A 16,198-nucleotide genomic window follows, 5' to 3' on the forward strand; every position below is an offset into this window, starting at 1 on the left:
CATTGCCAGTCCCAAAGAAAAGCCACAAAAATTCGGAAACAGCTTCTCTAAGCGAATTGACGCCGCTATAAGCGTCTTTACCCAGTCCTGGTGGTACTCGGGACGTAAATCAGCAGTATCACGCGATGGTCCTCCTGCGAGATAGTGGGGTTGGTCGCAGTGGTCGCAGTCCTTGCAAGCCGCACCACTAAAAAACTAAGCAACGAACGATACATAAGAAGACTTGAGAAAAACTGTGAATCAGGCCATGTTGTAAAGACGTTAAGCCAAAATAAATAAAAATCTATAACCGTACTAAATATCATTAAAATTAGGAAAAATTCAACAAGTCTTCCACTGCTGATATGTTTTCCTCATTTGTTGAGCAAAGATTTATTCCAAAGCATGGATGATGAATTCAGTGAAAATTTGAATATTGATTTCTCTGCAATTGACAGTAGTGATGCTGTTGGTTTTTCGGAAAAAATGTAAACGATCAGAAAGTCAGGCGAAACACTAGCATTTCCGTTTATGCGAGGATTTATACCATGCTTATTAATTCTTTTACATATCCGGTCTTCGCCCGAAGGAAGATATACTGTATTATGAGCTACTACCAAGCAATCTGTTTTTCACATGTATAGTGCCGTTTTACGCATAGTTGTCTCATGTTACTTTTTGACAATTTTCACTTTTCTTCATAAAGCAATATTTTTATTCATAGTCTTCCGGAAAAAACACATAAAAAGTTATAGTTTGTTCCCAGCTTTAAAAAAACAACATCAAGCTCAATTGTCTCATGTTGATATTCTATTCATAACTGTCCCACCATATATTTTTAATGGATCCATATCAAAGAAATCGGGTCAAGTACCATAATTTTATGTCACGCCTTCAGCAGGGCTTATGTACTCATTTCTGGTTTAGAAGAACGAACTAATTCTCAAAACAAAAAAAAAAAACCAACATCAAGTCCAATTGTCCCATGTTGATATTCTAGGCATAACTGTCCCGCCATGAATTTTTAAATCTGTAACCAAGATTGATTAATTCAAATGAGGGGATCTTTTCACATTTCATTAAACAATAGTTCTCTGCTTATTAAAAACCCCGTCTATTTCTAAATCGAAATGCTTAAGGCTTCTGGTCAAATATGCTAGAAAACTTTGAATGCGTGAAAAAAACCGCACAAAAACTGGTTTTACTGTATAATGCTTTGATTGAAAATAATGTTTTTGTTTTCCCAAAAATCGTCATTCACTTTTCAGCCAATCCTGATTTATCCTGATTTTTATTTTCATTTTTTCAAATTTTTAGTTGGCAACCCTGCCCTCGAGCCTTAGTAAATTTGTCCATTGTTAACTGCGGTTCAGAATTTCAATAGTTTCGATTCTAATGTTTCTGCCATTTGGGAAATTTTTTTAGAAAAAGTGGAAAAGAATTATTTTACGGACCACCCTACAATGGACATGAGCACCCTAATAAAAAACTAAAAAAATACGGGTCTAATGTTTTGCGATAAAGAAAAAAATTACCACTTTTGACGAAAATCTGAGAACCACTATATCGGTTTGGCATGGAATGGCTGTATATAACGTTTAAAAAGCAAAGTTCTCAATATTTTTGAAAAAGTTGAAAAAGAAACGATGAAAGTGCAAAGAAAAAGCAAACTATAAGACCTATAAAATGTTGGTTAAAGAAGAAAATGCAGGAAATTAGTTTTTTTTTTTATCCAAAATATATATTTTTATTAAGGCTCATATGGCGTCAACCTGACGGGGCCGGGAGTTCAATATTTCGACAATGTTTGCCTTATAACTATGTTAGTAATATGTAACCGATTACTCGCGGTTGGCTCGAGGTTAGTATTACAAGTGTTTTCGTAATTGTGATGTTGCTGTCTCCAATGCTCTGTACCTGAGCCCGACACGGGATACTTCCTATTGGGATGCAGCTGACCATTAATCAGCAACGCCCCCCTAGTCTGTACCCCATATCTAGCGTGGTGCGTCTTCTCGACTCGAGGAATCCAGGATAGAATGGTCACTAGCCGGCGCAATCATCAGCTCGTGTAGAGTTGTCATGAGCGGTACAACCTTTGGCTCTTGTTGAATGATCAGTGGACTGCACAACCTTTGGCCCGTGTATCTGTAAAGAGCGTGTGTATGTATTGCCGCGACTAAGTAAAAGTTTATAGATCGGATAGGAGGGATATGAAACAGGGACACAACGAGGGAAATATCATTAAACGTTGACATCGGCGTTTCTGAGGAACAGGTATAGATGAAGCAGTAGATCAGGATCACGGCTACCTAAGATATCCCGGACGGGGATATCCGATTGTCTGCCTTTTGCTCTCAGTGCTCTAGAGAGCTGAGAGCGAGCAGCATGGAATCGGATACACGACCAAACAATATGCTCGATGTCGTGGTAGCCATCGCCACAATCACATAGATTGTTTGCTGCGAGCCCAATGCGATAGAGATAGATTGTAGTGATTGGACATAAGCCGAGATATCACGCGAATGAAATCACGACCTACATGCAATCCCTTAAATCAAGCTTTCGTCGAAACCTTAGGGATAATCGTGTGTAACCAGCGACCGAACTCATCTTCTCTCCACATGCGCTGCCAACTAACGAGTGTGTCCTGACGAGGAATGTGAAAAAATTCGTTATAGGCAATTTGCCTTTCAAAAAGTGTGCCTTCTGAAGCGCCCACCTTAGCTAGCGAGTCCGCTTTCTCATTCCCCGGAATCGAGCTATGAGAGGGAACCCATGCTAAGGTAATCTTGAATAATTTTTCGATCAAAACACTCAATAGATGTCTTATTTTTGTTAGGAAATAAGATGAGCGTTTATCAACTTTCATTGAGCGGATTGCCTCTATTGAGCTAAGACTGTCTGAAAAAATAAAATAATGGTCGATGGGCAGTGTTTCAATGATCCCTAGAACATAGTATATCGCACCCATTTCAGCGACATACACGGAACAAGGATCTTTGAGTTTGAAAGAGGCACTGGAATTTTCATTGAAGATGCCGAAGCCAGTGGACCCGTTTATGCATGAACCGTCAGTAAAGAACATTTTATCAGATCTAGCTTTCCCATATTCTGCCGATAATATCGGCTAAATATAATCGGAGCGTAGATGATCTGGGATTCCATGGATCTTTTGTCGCATGGACAGATCAAAATTGACAGAGGAATTGCAAAAGTATGGGAAGCAAACTTGGTTGGAGATGCTCGGTGAAGGGTGCACTTCATGGGTAAGGAAATCATGGTACAAAGACATAAAACTTGACTGAGGAGTCAGTTGGAGTAGATTTTCGAAGTTATCAATCACCAATGGATTCATGATCTTGCAACGGATGAGAAATCTGTAGGATAATTCTGTGAACCGAAGAGTAAGCGGGGGTACTCCTGCCAAGACTTCGAGACTCATCGTATGTGTCGAATGCAAACACCCCATGGCTATACGCAAGCAACGATATTATATTCTCTCCAGCTCGAGAATATGAATCCTGGCAGCTGATCGGAAGCAAAAACTGCCATATTCTAACACTGATAATATCGTTGTTTTGTACAACTGAATGAGGTCTCCTGGATGGGCGCCCCACCATGTTCCGGTTATTGTTTGGAGAAAATTGATTCTTTGCTGGCATTTCTGTTTCAAATACGCAATTTGTATTCCCCAGGTACATTTAGAGTCAAAATATACTCCAAGGTATTTGAAAAACATCGAGTGCCTGATCGCTTTGCCAGATAGGTGAAGCTGGAATTGGGCGGGTTCGTGCTTCCTAGAAAAAACGACCATTTCAGTTTTCTCCGTAGAGAATTCGATACCCAGCTTGAGAGCCCACGTGAACAGGTTGTTCAGGGTATCTTGTAAGGATTTTTGCAGAACGACGGGATTAGTACCCGTGATGGAAATAACTCCATCTTCTGCAAGTTGTCTCAGCGTGCAGTTTCTAGTTAGACAATCATCCATATCATTGACGTAAAAACTATACAAGAGGAGCCAGGAGCCTTGTGGTAGGTCCATAAAACTGTATCGAGTAGATTTCAAGCTGCCATGATTGAAAAACATGTGCTTTTCTGAGAATAAATTGTACAGGAAATTATTCAGAATTGGCGAAAGTCCACGATTATGAAGTTTCTCTGAGAGAATTTCCATGGAAACTGAATCATATGCCCCTTTGATATCGAGAAAAACGGAAGCTATTTGTTCTTTACGAGCAAATGCGATTTGGATTTCAGAAGATAGCAGCGCGAGACAATCATTTGTCCCTTTACCTCGGCGAAAGCCAAACTGCGTATTTGACAGCAAATTGTTCGTTTCAACCCACTTGTCCAAACGAAGTAGAATCATTTTCTCTATCAATTTACGAATACAGGATAACATTGCAATCGGCCTATACGAATTGTGATCGCAAGCCGGCTTGTTGGGTTTTCGTATGGCTATCACTCTCACTTGTCTCCAGTCATGTGGGACTATATTCAGCTCCAGAAACTTGTTGAACAAGTTTAGCAAACGCTGTTTCGCCAAGTTAGGAAGATTCTTCAACAAGTTGAATTTAATCTTGTCCGACCCCGGAGCTGAATTGTTACATGAGAGGAGGGCAATTGAAAACTCTACTTATGTTTTTACTAAAAAATATTATATTTCCATTTTACGGCAATTAAGTCAGATAAGTTCGGCACAACTGTACTGGATTCCTGGCCATTGCGGTATAGAGGGCAACGAGCGAGCAGATGAACTTGCCAGGAACGGCTCAAACTCATCATTCCCTGGTCCAGAACCATTCTGTGGACTTTCTGATTGTGTGTTGAAAAGTGAGCTGAAGAAATGGGAAGACCGGGAAGTGATAGCCAATTGGATGGCTGCAAAACTTAAACAGGAAAAAAAAAAAATAGTACGCCGAGTATTAAAATTATTCAACAACTCCTGAGCCTCAATAAACTTCAGCACATTCACTGGTCTTGTAACAGGACACTGTCCGAGTGAATACCATCTCAAAAACAAAGGTTTTGCACAAGATGATATTTATCGCTTTTGTAATGCCGAAAGCGAAACCTCGGAACATTTGCTCTGTAACTGCGAAGCTCTAACAAGACACAGACTTCACCACAGTCACACCTTGATAAAGCTATTCTGGAGCCCGAGGAAATTAGGTCTGCGCCGCCGATCAGTATTAGAAATTTTATCAAACAGATTATTCCTAATTGGCACCTATCTTGCTATAGCTTTCAGACTACTCCTTCTTCAATAATCGCTAAGTTTGAAGTGTAGTATAAAAAAGGGGTATACCACAATAATGGACGGAATGTTTCACACCCAACAGAGTGAAAAAAAATCAAATGAATGAAACAAAAATATTGGAAAAAATATTAAATTTAAAAATTTTAAATTCATTTTTTTCAAAAATATGTTTTTCAAAAATTCTAATAAAAAATATAGCAATAGACCTTCCTATTTCCACCAAATCATCCATGCACCGGAAGATGAGCGATATATATATGTATATATATATATATATATATATATATATATATATATATATATATATATATATATATATATATATATATATATATATATATATATATATATATATATATATATATATATATATATATATATATATATATATATATATATATATATGTATGTATTTATATACATTTGATTTTTTTTCACTCTGTTGGGTGTGAAACATTCCGTCCATTATTGTGGTATACCCCTTTTTTATACTACACTTCAAACTTAGCGATTATTGAAGAAGGAGTAGTCTGAAAGCTATAGCAAGATAGGTGCCAATTAGGAATAATCTGTTTGATAAAATTTCTAATACTGATCGGCGGCGCAGACCTAATTTCCTCGGGCTCCAGAATAGCTTTATCAAGGTGTGACTGTGGTGAAGTCTGTGTCTTGTTAGAGCTTCGCAGTTACAGAGCAAATGTTCCGAGGTTTCGCTTTCGGCATTACAAAAGCGATAAATATCATCTTGTGCAAAACCTTTGTTTTTGAGATGGTATTCACTCGGACAGTGTCCTGTTACAAGACCAGTGAATGTGCTGAAGTTTATTGAGGCTCAGGAGTTGTTGAATAATTTTAATACTCGGCGTACTATTTTTTTTGCCTGTTTAAGTTTTGCAGCCATCCAATTGGCTATCACTTCCCGGTCTTCCCATTTCTTCAGCTCACTTTTCAACACACAATCAGAAAGTCCACAGAATGGTTCTGGACCAGTGAATGATGAGTTTGAGCCGTTCATGGCAAGTTCATCTGCTCGCTCGTTGCCAGGAATCCAGTACAGTTGTGCCGAACTTATCTGACTTAATTGCCGTAAAATGGAAATATAATATTTTTTAGTAAAAACATAAGTAGAGTTTTCAATTGCCCTCCTCTCATGTAACAATTCAGCTCCGGGGTCGGACAAGATTAAATTCAACTTGTTGAAGAATCTTCCTAACTTGGCGAAACAGCGTTTGCTAAACTTGTTCAACAAGTTTCTGGAGCTGAATATAGTCCCACATGACTGGAGACAAGTGAGAGTGATAGCCATACGAAAACCCAACAAGCCGGCTTGCGATCACAATTCGTATAGGCCGATTGCAATGTTATCCTGTATTCGTAAATTGATAGAGAAAATGATTCTACTTCGTTTGGACAAGTGGGTTGAAACGAACAATTTGCTGTCAAATACGCAGTTTGGCTTTCGCCGAGGTAAAGGGACAAATGATTGTCTTGCGCTGCTATCTTCTGAAATCCAAATCGCATTTGCTCGTAAAGAACAAATAGCTTCCGTTTTTCTCGATATCAAAGGGGCATATGATTCAGTTTCCATGGAAATTCTCTCAGAGAAACTTCATAATCGTGGACTTTCGCCAATTCTGAATAATTTCCTGTACAATTTATTCTCAGAAAAGCACGTTTTTCAATCATGGCAGCTTGAAATCTACTCGATACAGTTTTATGGACCTACCACAAGGCTCCTGCCTCCTCTTGTATAGTTTTTACGTCAATGATATGGATGATTGTCTAACTAGAAACTGCACGCTGAGACAACTTGCAGAAGATGGAGTTATTTCCATCACGGGTACTAATCCCGTCGTTCTGCAAAAATCCTTACAAGATACCCTGAACAACCTGTTCACGTGGGCTCTCAAGCTGGGTATCGAATTCTCTACGGAGAAAACTGAAATGGTCGTTTTTTCTAGGAAGCACGAACCCGCCCAATTCCAGCTTCACCTATCTGGCAAAGCGATCAAGCACTCGATGTTTTTCAAATACCTTGGAGTATATTTTGACTCTAAATGTACCTGGGGAATACAAATTGCGTATTTGAAACAGAAATGCCAGCAAAGAATCAATTTTCTCCAAACAATAACCGGAACATGGTGGGGCGCCCATCCAGGAGACCTCATTCAGTTGTACAAAACAACGATATTATCAGTGTTAGAATATGGCAGTTTTTGCTTCCGATCAGCTGCCAGGATTCATATTCTCGAGCTGGAGAGAATATAATATCGTTGCTTGCGTATAGCCATGGGGTGTTTGCATTCGACACATACGATGAGTCTCGAAGTCTTGGCAGGAGTACCCCCGCTTACTCTTCGGTTCACAGAATTATCCTACAGATTTCTCATCCGTTGCAAGATCATGAATCCATTGGTGATTGATAACTTCGAAAATCTACTCCAACTGACTCCTCAGTCAAGTTTTATGTCTTTGTACCATGATTTCCTTACCCATGAAGTGCACCCTTCACCGAGCATCTCCAACCAAGTTTGCTTCCCATACTTTTGCAATTCCTCTGTCAATTTTGATCTGTCCATGCGACAAAAGATCCATGGAATCCCAGATCATCTACGCTCCGATTATATTTAGCCGATATTATCGGCAGAATATGGGAAAGCTAGATCTGATAAAATGTTCTTTACTGACGGTTCATGCATAAACGGGTCCACTGGCTTCGGCATCTTCAATGAAAATTCCAGTGCCTCTTTCAAACTCAAAGATCCTTGTTCCGTGTATGTCGCTGAAATGGGTGCGATATACTATGTTCTAGGGATCATTGAAACACTGCCCATCGACCATTATTTTATTTTTTCAGACAGTCTTAGCTCAATAGAGGCAATCCGCTCAATGAAAGTTGATAAACGCTCATCTTATTTCCTAACAAAAATAAGACATCTATTGAGTGTTTTGATCGAAAAATTATTCAAGATTACCTTAGCATGGGTTCCCTCTCATAGCTCGATTCCGGGGAATGAGAAAGCGGACTCGCTAGCTAAGGTGGGCGCTTCAGAAGGCACACTTTTTGAAAGGCAAATTGCCTATAACGAATTTTTTCACATTCCTCGTCAGGACACACTCGTTAGTTGGCAGCGCATGTGGAGAGAAGATGAGTTCGGTCGCTGGTTACACACGATTATCCCTAAGGTTTCGACGAAAGCTTGATTTAAGGGATTGCATGTAGGTCGTGATTTCATTCGCGTGATATCTCGGCTTATGTCCAATCACTACAATCTATCTCTATCGCATTGGGCTCGCAGCAAACAATCTATGTGATTGTGGCGATGGCTACCACGACATCGAGCATATTGTTTGGTCGTGTATCCGATTCCATGCTGCTCGCTCTCAGCTCTCTAGAGCACTGAGAGCAAAAGGCAGACAATCGGATATCCCCGTCCGGGATATCTTAGGTAGCCGTGATCCTGATCTACTGCTTCATCTATACCTGTTCCTCAGAAACGCCGATGTCAACGTTTAATGATGTTTCCCTCGTTGTGTCCCTGTTTCATATCCCTCCTATCCGATCTATAAACTTTTACTTAGTCGCGGCAATACATACACACGCTCTTTACAGATACACGGGCCAAAGGTTGTGCAGTCCACTGATCATTCAACAAGAGCCAAAGGTTGTACCGCTCATGACAACTCTACACGAGCTGATGATTGCGCCGGCTAGTAACCATTCTATCCTGGATTCCTCGAGTCGAGAAGACGCACCACGCTAGATATGGGGTACAGACTAGGGGGGCGTTGCTGATTAATGGTCAGCTGCATCCCAATAGGAAGTATCCCGTGTCGGGCTCAGGTACAGAGCATTGGAGACAGCAACATCATAATTACGAAAACACTTGTAATACTAACCTGGAGCCAACCGCGAGTAATCGGTTACATATTACTAACATAGTTATAAGGCAAACATTGTCGAAATATTGAACTCCCGGCCCCGTCAGGTTGACGCCATATGAGCCTTAATAAAAATATATATTTTGGATAAAAAAAATAACTAATTTCCTGCATTTTCTTCTTTAACCAACATTTTATAGGTCTTATAGTTTGCTTTTTCTTTGCACTTTCATCGTTTCTTTTTCAACTTTTTCAAAAATGAAGAACTTTGCTTTTTAAACGTTATATACAGCCATTCCATGCCAATCCGATATAGTGGTTCTCAGATTTTCGTCAAAAGTGGTAATTTTTTTCTTTATCGCAAAACATTAGACCCGTATTTTTTTATTTTTTCATTAGGGTGCTCATGTCCATTGTAGGGTGGTCCGTAAAATAATTCTTTTCCACTTTTCCCAAAAAAATTTCCAAATGGCAGAAACATTAGAATCGAAACTATTGAAATTCTGAACCGCAGTTAACAATGGACAAATTTACTAAGGCTCGAGGGCAGGGTTGCCAACTAAAAATTTGAAAAAATCAGGAAGAATGAAAATAAAAATCAGGATAAATCAGGATAGCTCATATTGGGTTGTCTGAAAAGTGAATGACGATTTTTGGGAAAACAAAAACATTATTTTCAATCAAAGCATTATACAGTAAAACCAGTTTTTGTGCGGTTTTTTTCACGCATTCATAAAAAAATATAGCAATAGATCTTCCTATTTCCACCGAATCACCCATGCACCGGAAGATGAGCGATATATATATATATATATATATATATATATATACACATATATATATATATATATATATATATATATATATATATATATATATATATATATATAGAAATGAAAATGGGCACCCTAACAAAAAAAAGTGTCTAACGGGTCTAACTATATATAAGTTAACACTAAGTTAACAACGTACCTCCCTAGCCCTTGCAACACATCCAAGCTAGCAAGAACAGCCAACATAGCACCAACGTCACGGGTTTCCCATAGAACCAATTCCATGAATTGGAAACCATTCACCATAAATGCAATCCGTTTACTAGCAAATGCTAACTCGTTACCAGACCAAACAGCATCAACAAGGAAACTCATTGATAAGCGCAAGGAACCATATGCGCAGAATCATAAATCAACCGAAGCAATAAACCGAACAGCTTCGAAGCGATAGAACCTCCGGACACTCAAACATGCGCGCCAGCATAAGGATCATCTCACTCAACACGAGATTGAAAGAAGAAAGCAACACGTGTGGGAAGATTCGTAACATAAAGAATGTAAATTAGAATTGAGCTTAGCTTGTAGGGACAGTTCAGAAATAAAATCAGTCTTGTATTTACCATCGACGTGAGCAGTTGTTCCTTTTTAAAAACTCTATCATCGCTCCCGAACTCATATTTTATATATTTCACAAAAATTAATTTCAATTTATAATTATTTTTTTCAGTGTTATTTATTGAATGAAATTTATTTCCTACATTTTATGCTTTGACTAACATTGTTTAGGTATTATAGTTTTGAGTTATAAATTTCTGTAAAAAATCATGAAAAAAAATTGGCTGTTTTCGATATATTGTCTAATTTGTTTTTAAAGATTTCAAGTAAGCAAAGTTGTTTGAATGACCAAGATATGCCAGGCGGTTTTACACGACCACGCTATCCACATAGCTACTAGTACAGTTGCATAAATGCGTGGTAATATTACACCTTATTATAAAAAATGACTTTAATGCGTGCTTATTTGCAATGTGTCTCTTGTTCCGCTCGCTCATATTGATCTTATATTGCTATACCATATATTATACAAATGCTATACCAGTATTTGAGAGTCATGACATTTTCTGTTATTTTTAGGCTCATTTAATAAATCGTAATGACAAAACATGTACTAAAAATTAATTTTTGGTGTACGAGCTAAGCCTCGCTTTTACCATTCAACCGAATACATCCTGTGAAGTGTCAGACTGAATACGTGTAATGTTGTAATGAAGCTCATTTAAGAGCTCATTTTTTATTTGAACACACATGCTGTAATATCATGGCAATGCATTGCGTTTTGGTCTGGGAATAGCAAAGGCTGTGTTGGTGTTACTCATGATAGCGTCTCGCAAGTGATTGTATGCTTCCTCACACCGCTGCTGTTGATTGTGCTGTAGGAAGTCGTTCGTTCTCTACATTCGCGTACATGTCGTCCATAAACTGTTGGCACAGCTCAGCTCAGTCTTCAACATCGTGTGCACATGTGCAACATATACACTAGAACTTCAGCTGGTGTTCATCAGGGTTGATGACAAACAGCGTGATTGTCATTTTGCAATCCGAGATTTGAAGAATTTCAATAATTCATTGTGCGTATTCAATGAGGTTTCTAGCTCGCCGGCAATGCGCCCGGCTCTAGGCAAATTAAGGTTACTTACGCATGTTTGGATAAAGGTTAGTGGAGCGGATGTAGCTCCATTTTTCATTCAACAACGTGAATAAATTAGTTTTGGACAATTTTTGGACAACGAACGGTTAAATTTTTTGGACATCATTTATACAAAAAATACTAAAATTGCGATTGAAAAATACAAAGTCGGAGCAAGATGATGAAAATTTTGAGCATTTTTCGAAACCAAATTAATAAAATACAAGAAAAAAAAATATTCAGAAAAAAAGCTACCCTAAACGGTATTAAATATATGTTACTCGATACCGTAGCGATATGATATATACAGTGTCGGACAAAACATTAAGACCTCTGCTCAAACAAAAAAAGAAAGTGACAAAAATGGCCCAATCCAGGGCTTCAATCCATTCATAATAATTTATTTGCATTGTTCGAAGAAATTTTTAACATCTGTAGTTTAAACAATAGTCACTCATTAGAAAATGCTTTTTAAGCATACTAAAATACTAAAATGACGTGACAAAAATTAAGACTGGTTTTAAAATTCACGGTAAAAAAATAAAAACAAGAAAATTCATACCATGAAAAGCTTCTAGGGTTAGTAGTTGGACAATCACGCAATCACCTTTGTTACGCAAGGTGATTACGAACTAATGAACAAGTTCAGTTCGTCTCGGATCTTTTTCGAGGCCTTGAAGGGATCTTTCTTGGAGGCTCGCTTCATGGTAGAGTCATCTTTAGCGGTTGTTTCGCATTTTTTGCAGCCGAGGAGGCCATTAACCAAGAAGGTTCTGGATCGTTCCGATTTCGCGTTGGCTGCTGCCTGCCTTGGACATTTTGCGGATGAACATCCGTTGAGTTTTCGTGCAATAATGTTTTTTGACTGGAGCTAGAATTCGAGAATTAAAACCTTACATACTTCTTGTTTACATGATAAATACTTACCAGGATCCGAAAAACACAAACCACCACCGAGAAACAATCAAAAGTGGATTTGTTCCTAAATTTTGTCATTTTAGTTGTGAAGTATGCTTTAAACGTATTTTTAATGAATGGCTAGTGTTTCAACTACAGATGTAAAAAATTTTTCTGAACAATGTAAATAAATTATCATAAATGGATTGAAGCATTAGATTGGATTATTTTTTCTCAAAGTTTTGTCACTTTCTTTTTTTGTGCTTGAGCAGTGGTCTTAATGTTTTGCCCGACACTGTAGTTTTCGACCTATTCTCATACCTACCTTTTTTTTGCATAATGTCATTAAATTCGGTTGAGCCGTTTTGAAGCAGTTTGAACGCTAACATCGTGACACGAGATTTTTTTAGAGAAGAGATTTGTATAGGAAATAATTGTGACGATTGCCAACGTGGACCCAGTGGAGTGGTGTTCGTGGTCTTAAAGGTATTCGAAATTACAGTGGAAGTAAGACAGATAATTGTGCGGTGTTAAAGAACGTATTGTGGAGTGGTAATGTTTTTTTTGGGAGAAAATTAATGAAACCTCCTAAAAACACAAACTTATATTTTTAATGTTAGTTATTAATCATATTTTTATTTAAAAAACATTCACCAAATGAAATATTGATTTCATTCATTTACATTTCTTTTGGCAAGTATCTGAGCAAACAGACAAGTAAAACACCGAAACAATGATTTTCATTGAATCTCAACAACATGCACCACTTTAGACAAAATCTATTCACAAAAAAGAATTATTCAAGACAGAATATCGATTAGTCTTCGCCCACGTCACTTTTTTAGATTCCCACAATATGTTATCCGTTTGATAAACCCATATCCGTGTTCCGAAATGACACTCGACGAAAAACTTTTGGACTAGTTTCACTCACTCCTTGAACCAAGCCGTAGCTCGACATCGGAGATGGATACTTGAACTATAGTGAAGCCACTCGGTGTCTTTCCTTGAGGTAGCATTTCTTTCAGTCCCCCTTATATCTTCTCAGCCACAAAAACACACATCCCACACAACCATCCATTACATACTGCTGGCCGGATCGGACGAATATGTTTGCTGATTTTCCGCTTCCGTCATTCCGAAAACATGCACCAGAATGTACTCGCATGAATAGAGAAGTTGGCCGGCTTGTATTGTATACACATGGCCGCAGAACGTTGAGATATTACGACGGATAAATGAACGCTCGAATGGCCACTTCGGAGTGGTTGAATGCGTACATGGACTCATAATGGTGTTGTTCGGATGGCCGAAAGTAGGATGATAAAACATGCATAAAGCATGCTCGGGTGGTGATATTGAACTCTATCCACATGCTCTACGAGCAGTTCCCCTCGAGGAATTTTCGATGGCGCCTGGCCTTTGGGATCGGATAAAGTTGGTTTTCCGGGCAATCAATAAAATGGAAATATTGGGGTTACTGTGGCGTATGTCGCTTTTTTGTCACCTATCGTATGGTGATGTATCCATGTGATTTCAGCTCGATTCATAAATAAAGTACCAAAATCATTTAACTTATTTAACAACACAAAGAATTGCAACGTTGAAGAACAGATAGAACGTTGCAACAACCATCTTATTTACTTTAACTCTAGATTTAGTGTGTGGATTTAGTATGTCTTTAATTACAATTTTATTACAAGTTATAACAACGTCGCAACTTTCAAATTCCACGTTTTTAGGAGGATTCCAATTTAAAAAGACCAATTTTAATGTTATCAAAAATAGGGTGACTAAAATTTCCGACGAAATAAAAAAATCTAACTTTCTTATCTTCATAGATAGAGGTATATTTTTTAGGTATTGACAATGTTGTAGCCCCAGTTATTTTAAACAACTGTGTAGGACAAAGTTTCTTCTATCTTATTCGTGCGATTTTTTTTATGGAGCTACGTCAAGTCACTGGTCTATGCCAACAAGTTAGCAAATTTAGAAGAGCTCAGAGACAACATCCAACGCGAAATTCTTAACGATCTAAATGTGTGGCCGAGTAGTATAAAATGGGGTCCAACGGATAAATCGCTGTAAACCTGTGGTGCCTGTGGTGGTCATATGATCGAAATCGAATTTCTTTCTTAAAATGTAAGAGTTGAACTACAACCAGAATAAATATGAACTCAATATCTCAGAAAAAAAACTGTTTTTTATATATAAAAAAAAGCTGACAAGTCTTTAATGAAAGATCTGTTCTATATTAATTAATAGTTTGAGGCAGCTGTGATGTCGGAGTAATTATTTGGCCCTTCAATTACTTCAGAGTTTTAGACAGATAATACGATAAACGCTTATTGCCAACTGGATTACTTGGTCTAATACTGTTTTTTTTTCTTTTTTCGCAGATCGTCGAAAAAGATTAATCCTGTTACCATGGTCGGCAATGTAGCCGGCTGCAGTGAGTGATACTTTGCAACTCCGAGATCTGAAGCAAACAAATCCAGCAGATATTTCATCGTGAGCACGAAGCGACGGAAGATTAGTGAGTGTATAGTAAATTAATTGGGCTTTTATTCCATTGAAGAAAAAAGCAAAAGAGAAAGTGAAAAGTGGCGTAATATAAAATAATATTTTTGTTTTTGGGAAGAGCCAGCTGGGAAGTGTCTGAGTAAGTTCGAGCGGCGACAACGGTCGGGGTGTGAACCCGTCGCTAGTGAAGAAGAAGTTTTGTCCGAGAGTGCACACAACGTGTGCCTTAACCAACGGTCAACAATGAAACTCAGTGTCAGTGCCTATCGAGCCCATGCATCTGCACACAAGAAAATCCTTTCCAGTAGCTCCTATCAGACGCAATTCAACTACGGAAGCACGGCGGCTGCCTCCTGCTCGACACCGACGTCGGCGACTCTATTTCCAGTAAGTAGACGTGATTTGTTAGTAGCAGTTTATTGCGCCTAGCTTTACTAACCATCCCTTTTGCGAGACAAGTCCACCCCCCTCCCGCAATGAGTTTGCTAGCGGAGTAAAGTTTTGTTATTAGCCCTATCTTTTCGTGTCTGTGTCAGCGTTTCTTTCCCCCGTACAATAAATTTAGGAAGATTATGTTCCGGAATAAGATGATTTTTCATTTGTTGGTATGTATAAAGTTTTCTTCGTGGGAAGGGACAGGACGTGTGCGCACGTGTCATGCGATCAAAACGGAGGATTTTCAACGAGATAAATGGGAAAAATTGCTTCTGTTTGTGACTGATAGTCCTCGAAGACCCTTGTCATGTTTCATTCTTAAAGTATATCTTTGTGAAAAGCTCCACCCTTAACTATATGAATAGTTTTGTTCTCTATTTTCTCTTTTATTCTCTTTTATGTTTTAGTACACAGTTTTCGCGTAGAATTGTCCATTGCACTGCATTAGAAACAGCTTCCACCCAGCACTTGATAGGATTCATGGAATATTAGGGTTTTCTGCTTTTTCGATTTACTAAAGACTACTATTTCTTCTTCATTTTCAAAGAAGGGGCGCAGGACATTTATCGAAAGATATTGTGGTCGTTTATACACATATTACAGATTTTTCACTCCACAAACACGCGCAACTCTTATTTGGTTCTGTAAGCGGCAATCGCAAGAGTAATGTTTATCTCCAGATAAATTACTTCAGCTTCCGGGAAAACAAACCTCAGAAAGTCTGCACTGTCCTAACACAACCAGTCGTGTGGGCCGTTT

The 16,198-nt window shown here is 38.4% G+C and overlaps 2 protein-coding genes across 11 annotated transcripts in view; one reads left to right on the forward strand and one right to left on the reverse strand.

The window, feature by feature from the left end:
* Positions 1-16,198, reverse strand: part of LOC129780125 (60S ribosomal protein L36) — a 378,186-nt gene that overhangs the window by 344,086 nt on the left and 17,902 nt on the right. The window contains exon 1 of one of the 2 annotated variants that reach the window (XM_055788085.1): positions 12,661-12,671. The exons of the other annotated variant lie outside the window; for it this stretch is intronic. The gene's annotated coding sequence lies outside the window, so the exon portion shown is untranslated. Of the gene's footprint in view, positions 1-12,660; positions 12,672-16,198 lie in introns of those variants that run through there. 2 annotated transcript variants of the gene reach the window in all.
* The window catches only part of LOC129780113 (uncharacterized), a 391,085-nt gene that overhangs the window by 185,673 nt on the left and 189,214 nt on the right, over positions 1-16,198 (forward strand). For 7 of the 9 annotated variants that reach the window (XM_055788062.1, XM_055788066.1, XM_055788065.1 and 4 more), the window contains exon 2: positions 14,881-15,391. In XM_055788062.1, coding sequence (XP_055644037.1) covers positions 15,279-15,391 — 113 coding nt within the window. In that variant the 5' untranslated portion in view covers positions 14,881-15,278. Of the gene's footprint in view, positions 1-14,880; positions 15,392-16,198 lie in introns of those variants that run through there. The other 2 variants (XM_055788070.1, XM_055788068.1) reach the window with 1 other exon arrangement.

This window comes from Toxorhynchites rutilus, chromosome 3 (genome assembly GCF_029784135.1).
Source record: "Toxorhynchites rutilus septentrionalis strain SRP chromosome 3, ASM2978413v1, whole genome shotgun sequence".
Taxonomy (NCBI): Eukaryota; Metazoa; Arthropoda; class Insecta; order Diptera; family Culicidae; genus Toxorhynchites; species Toxorhynchites rutilus.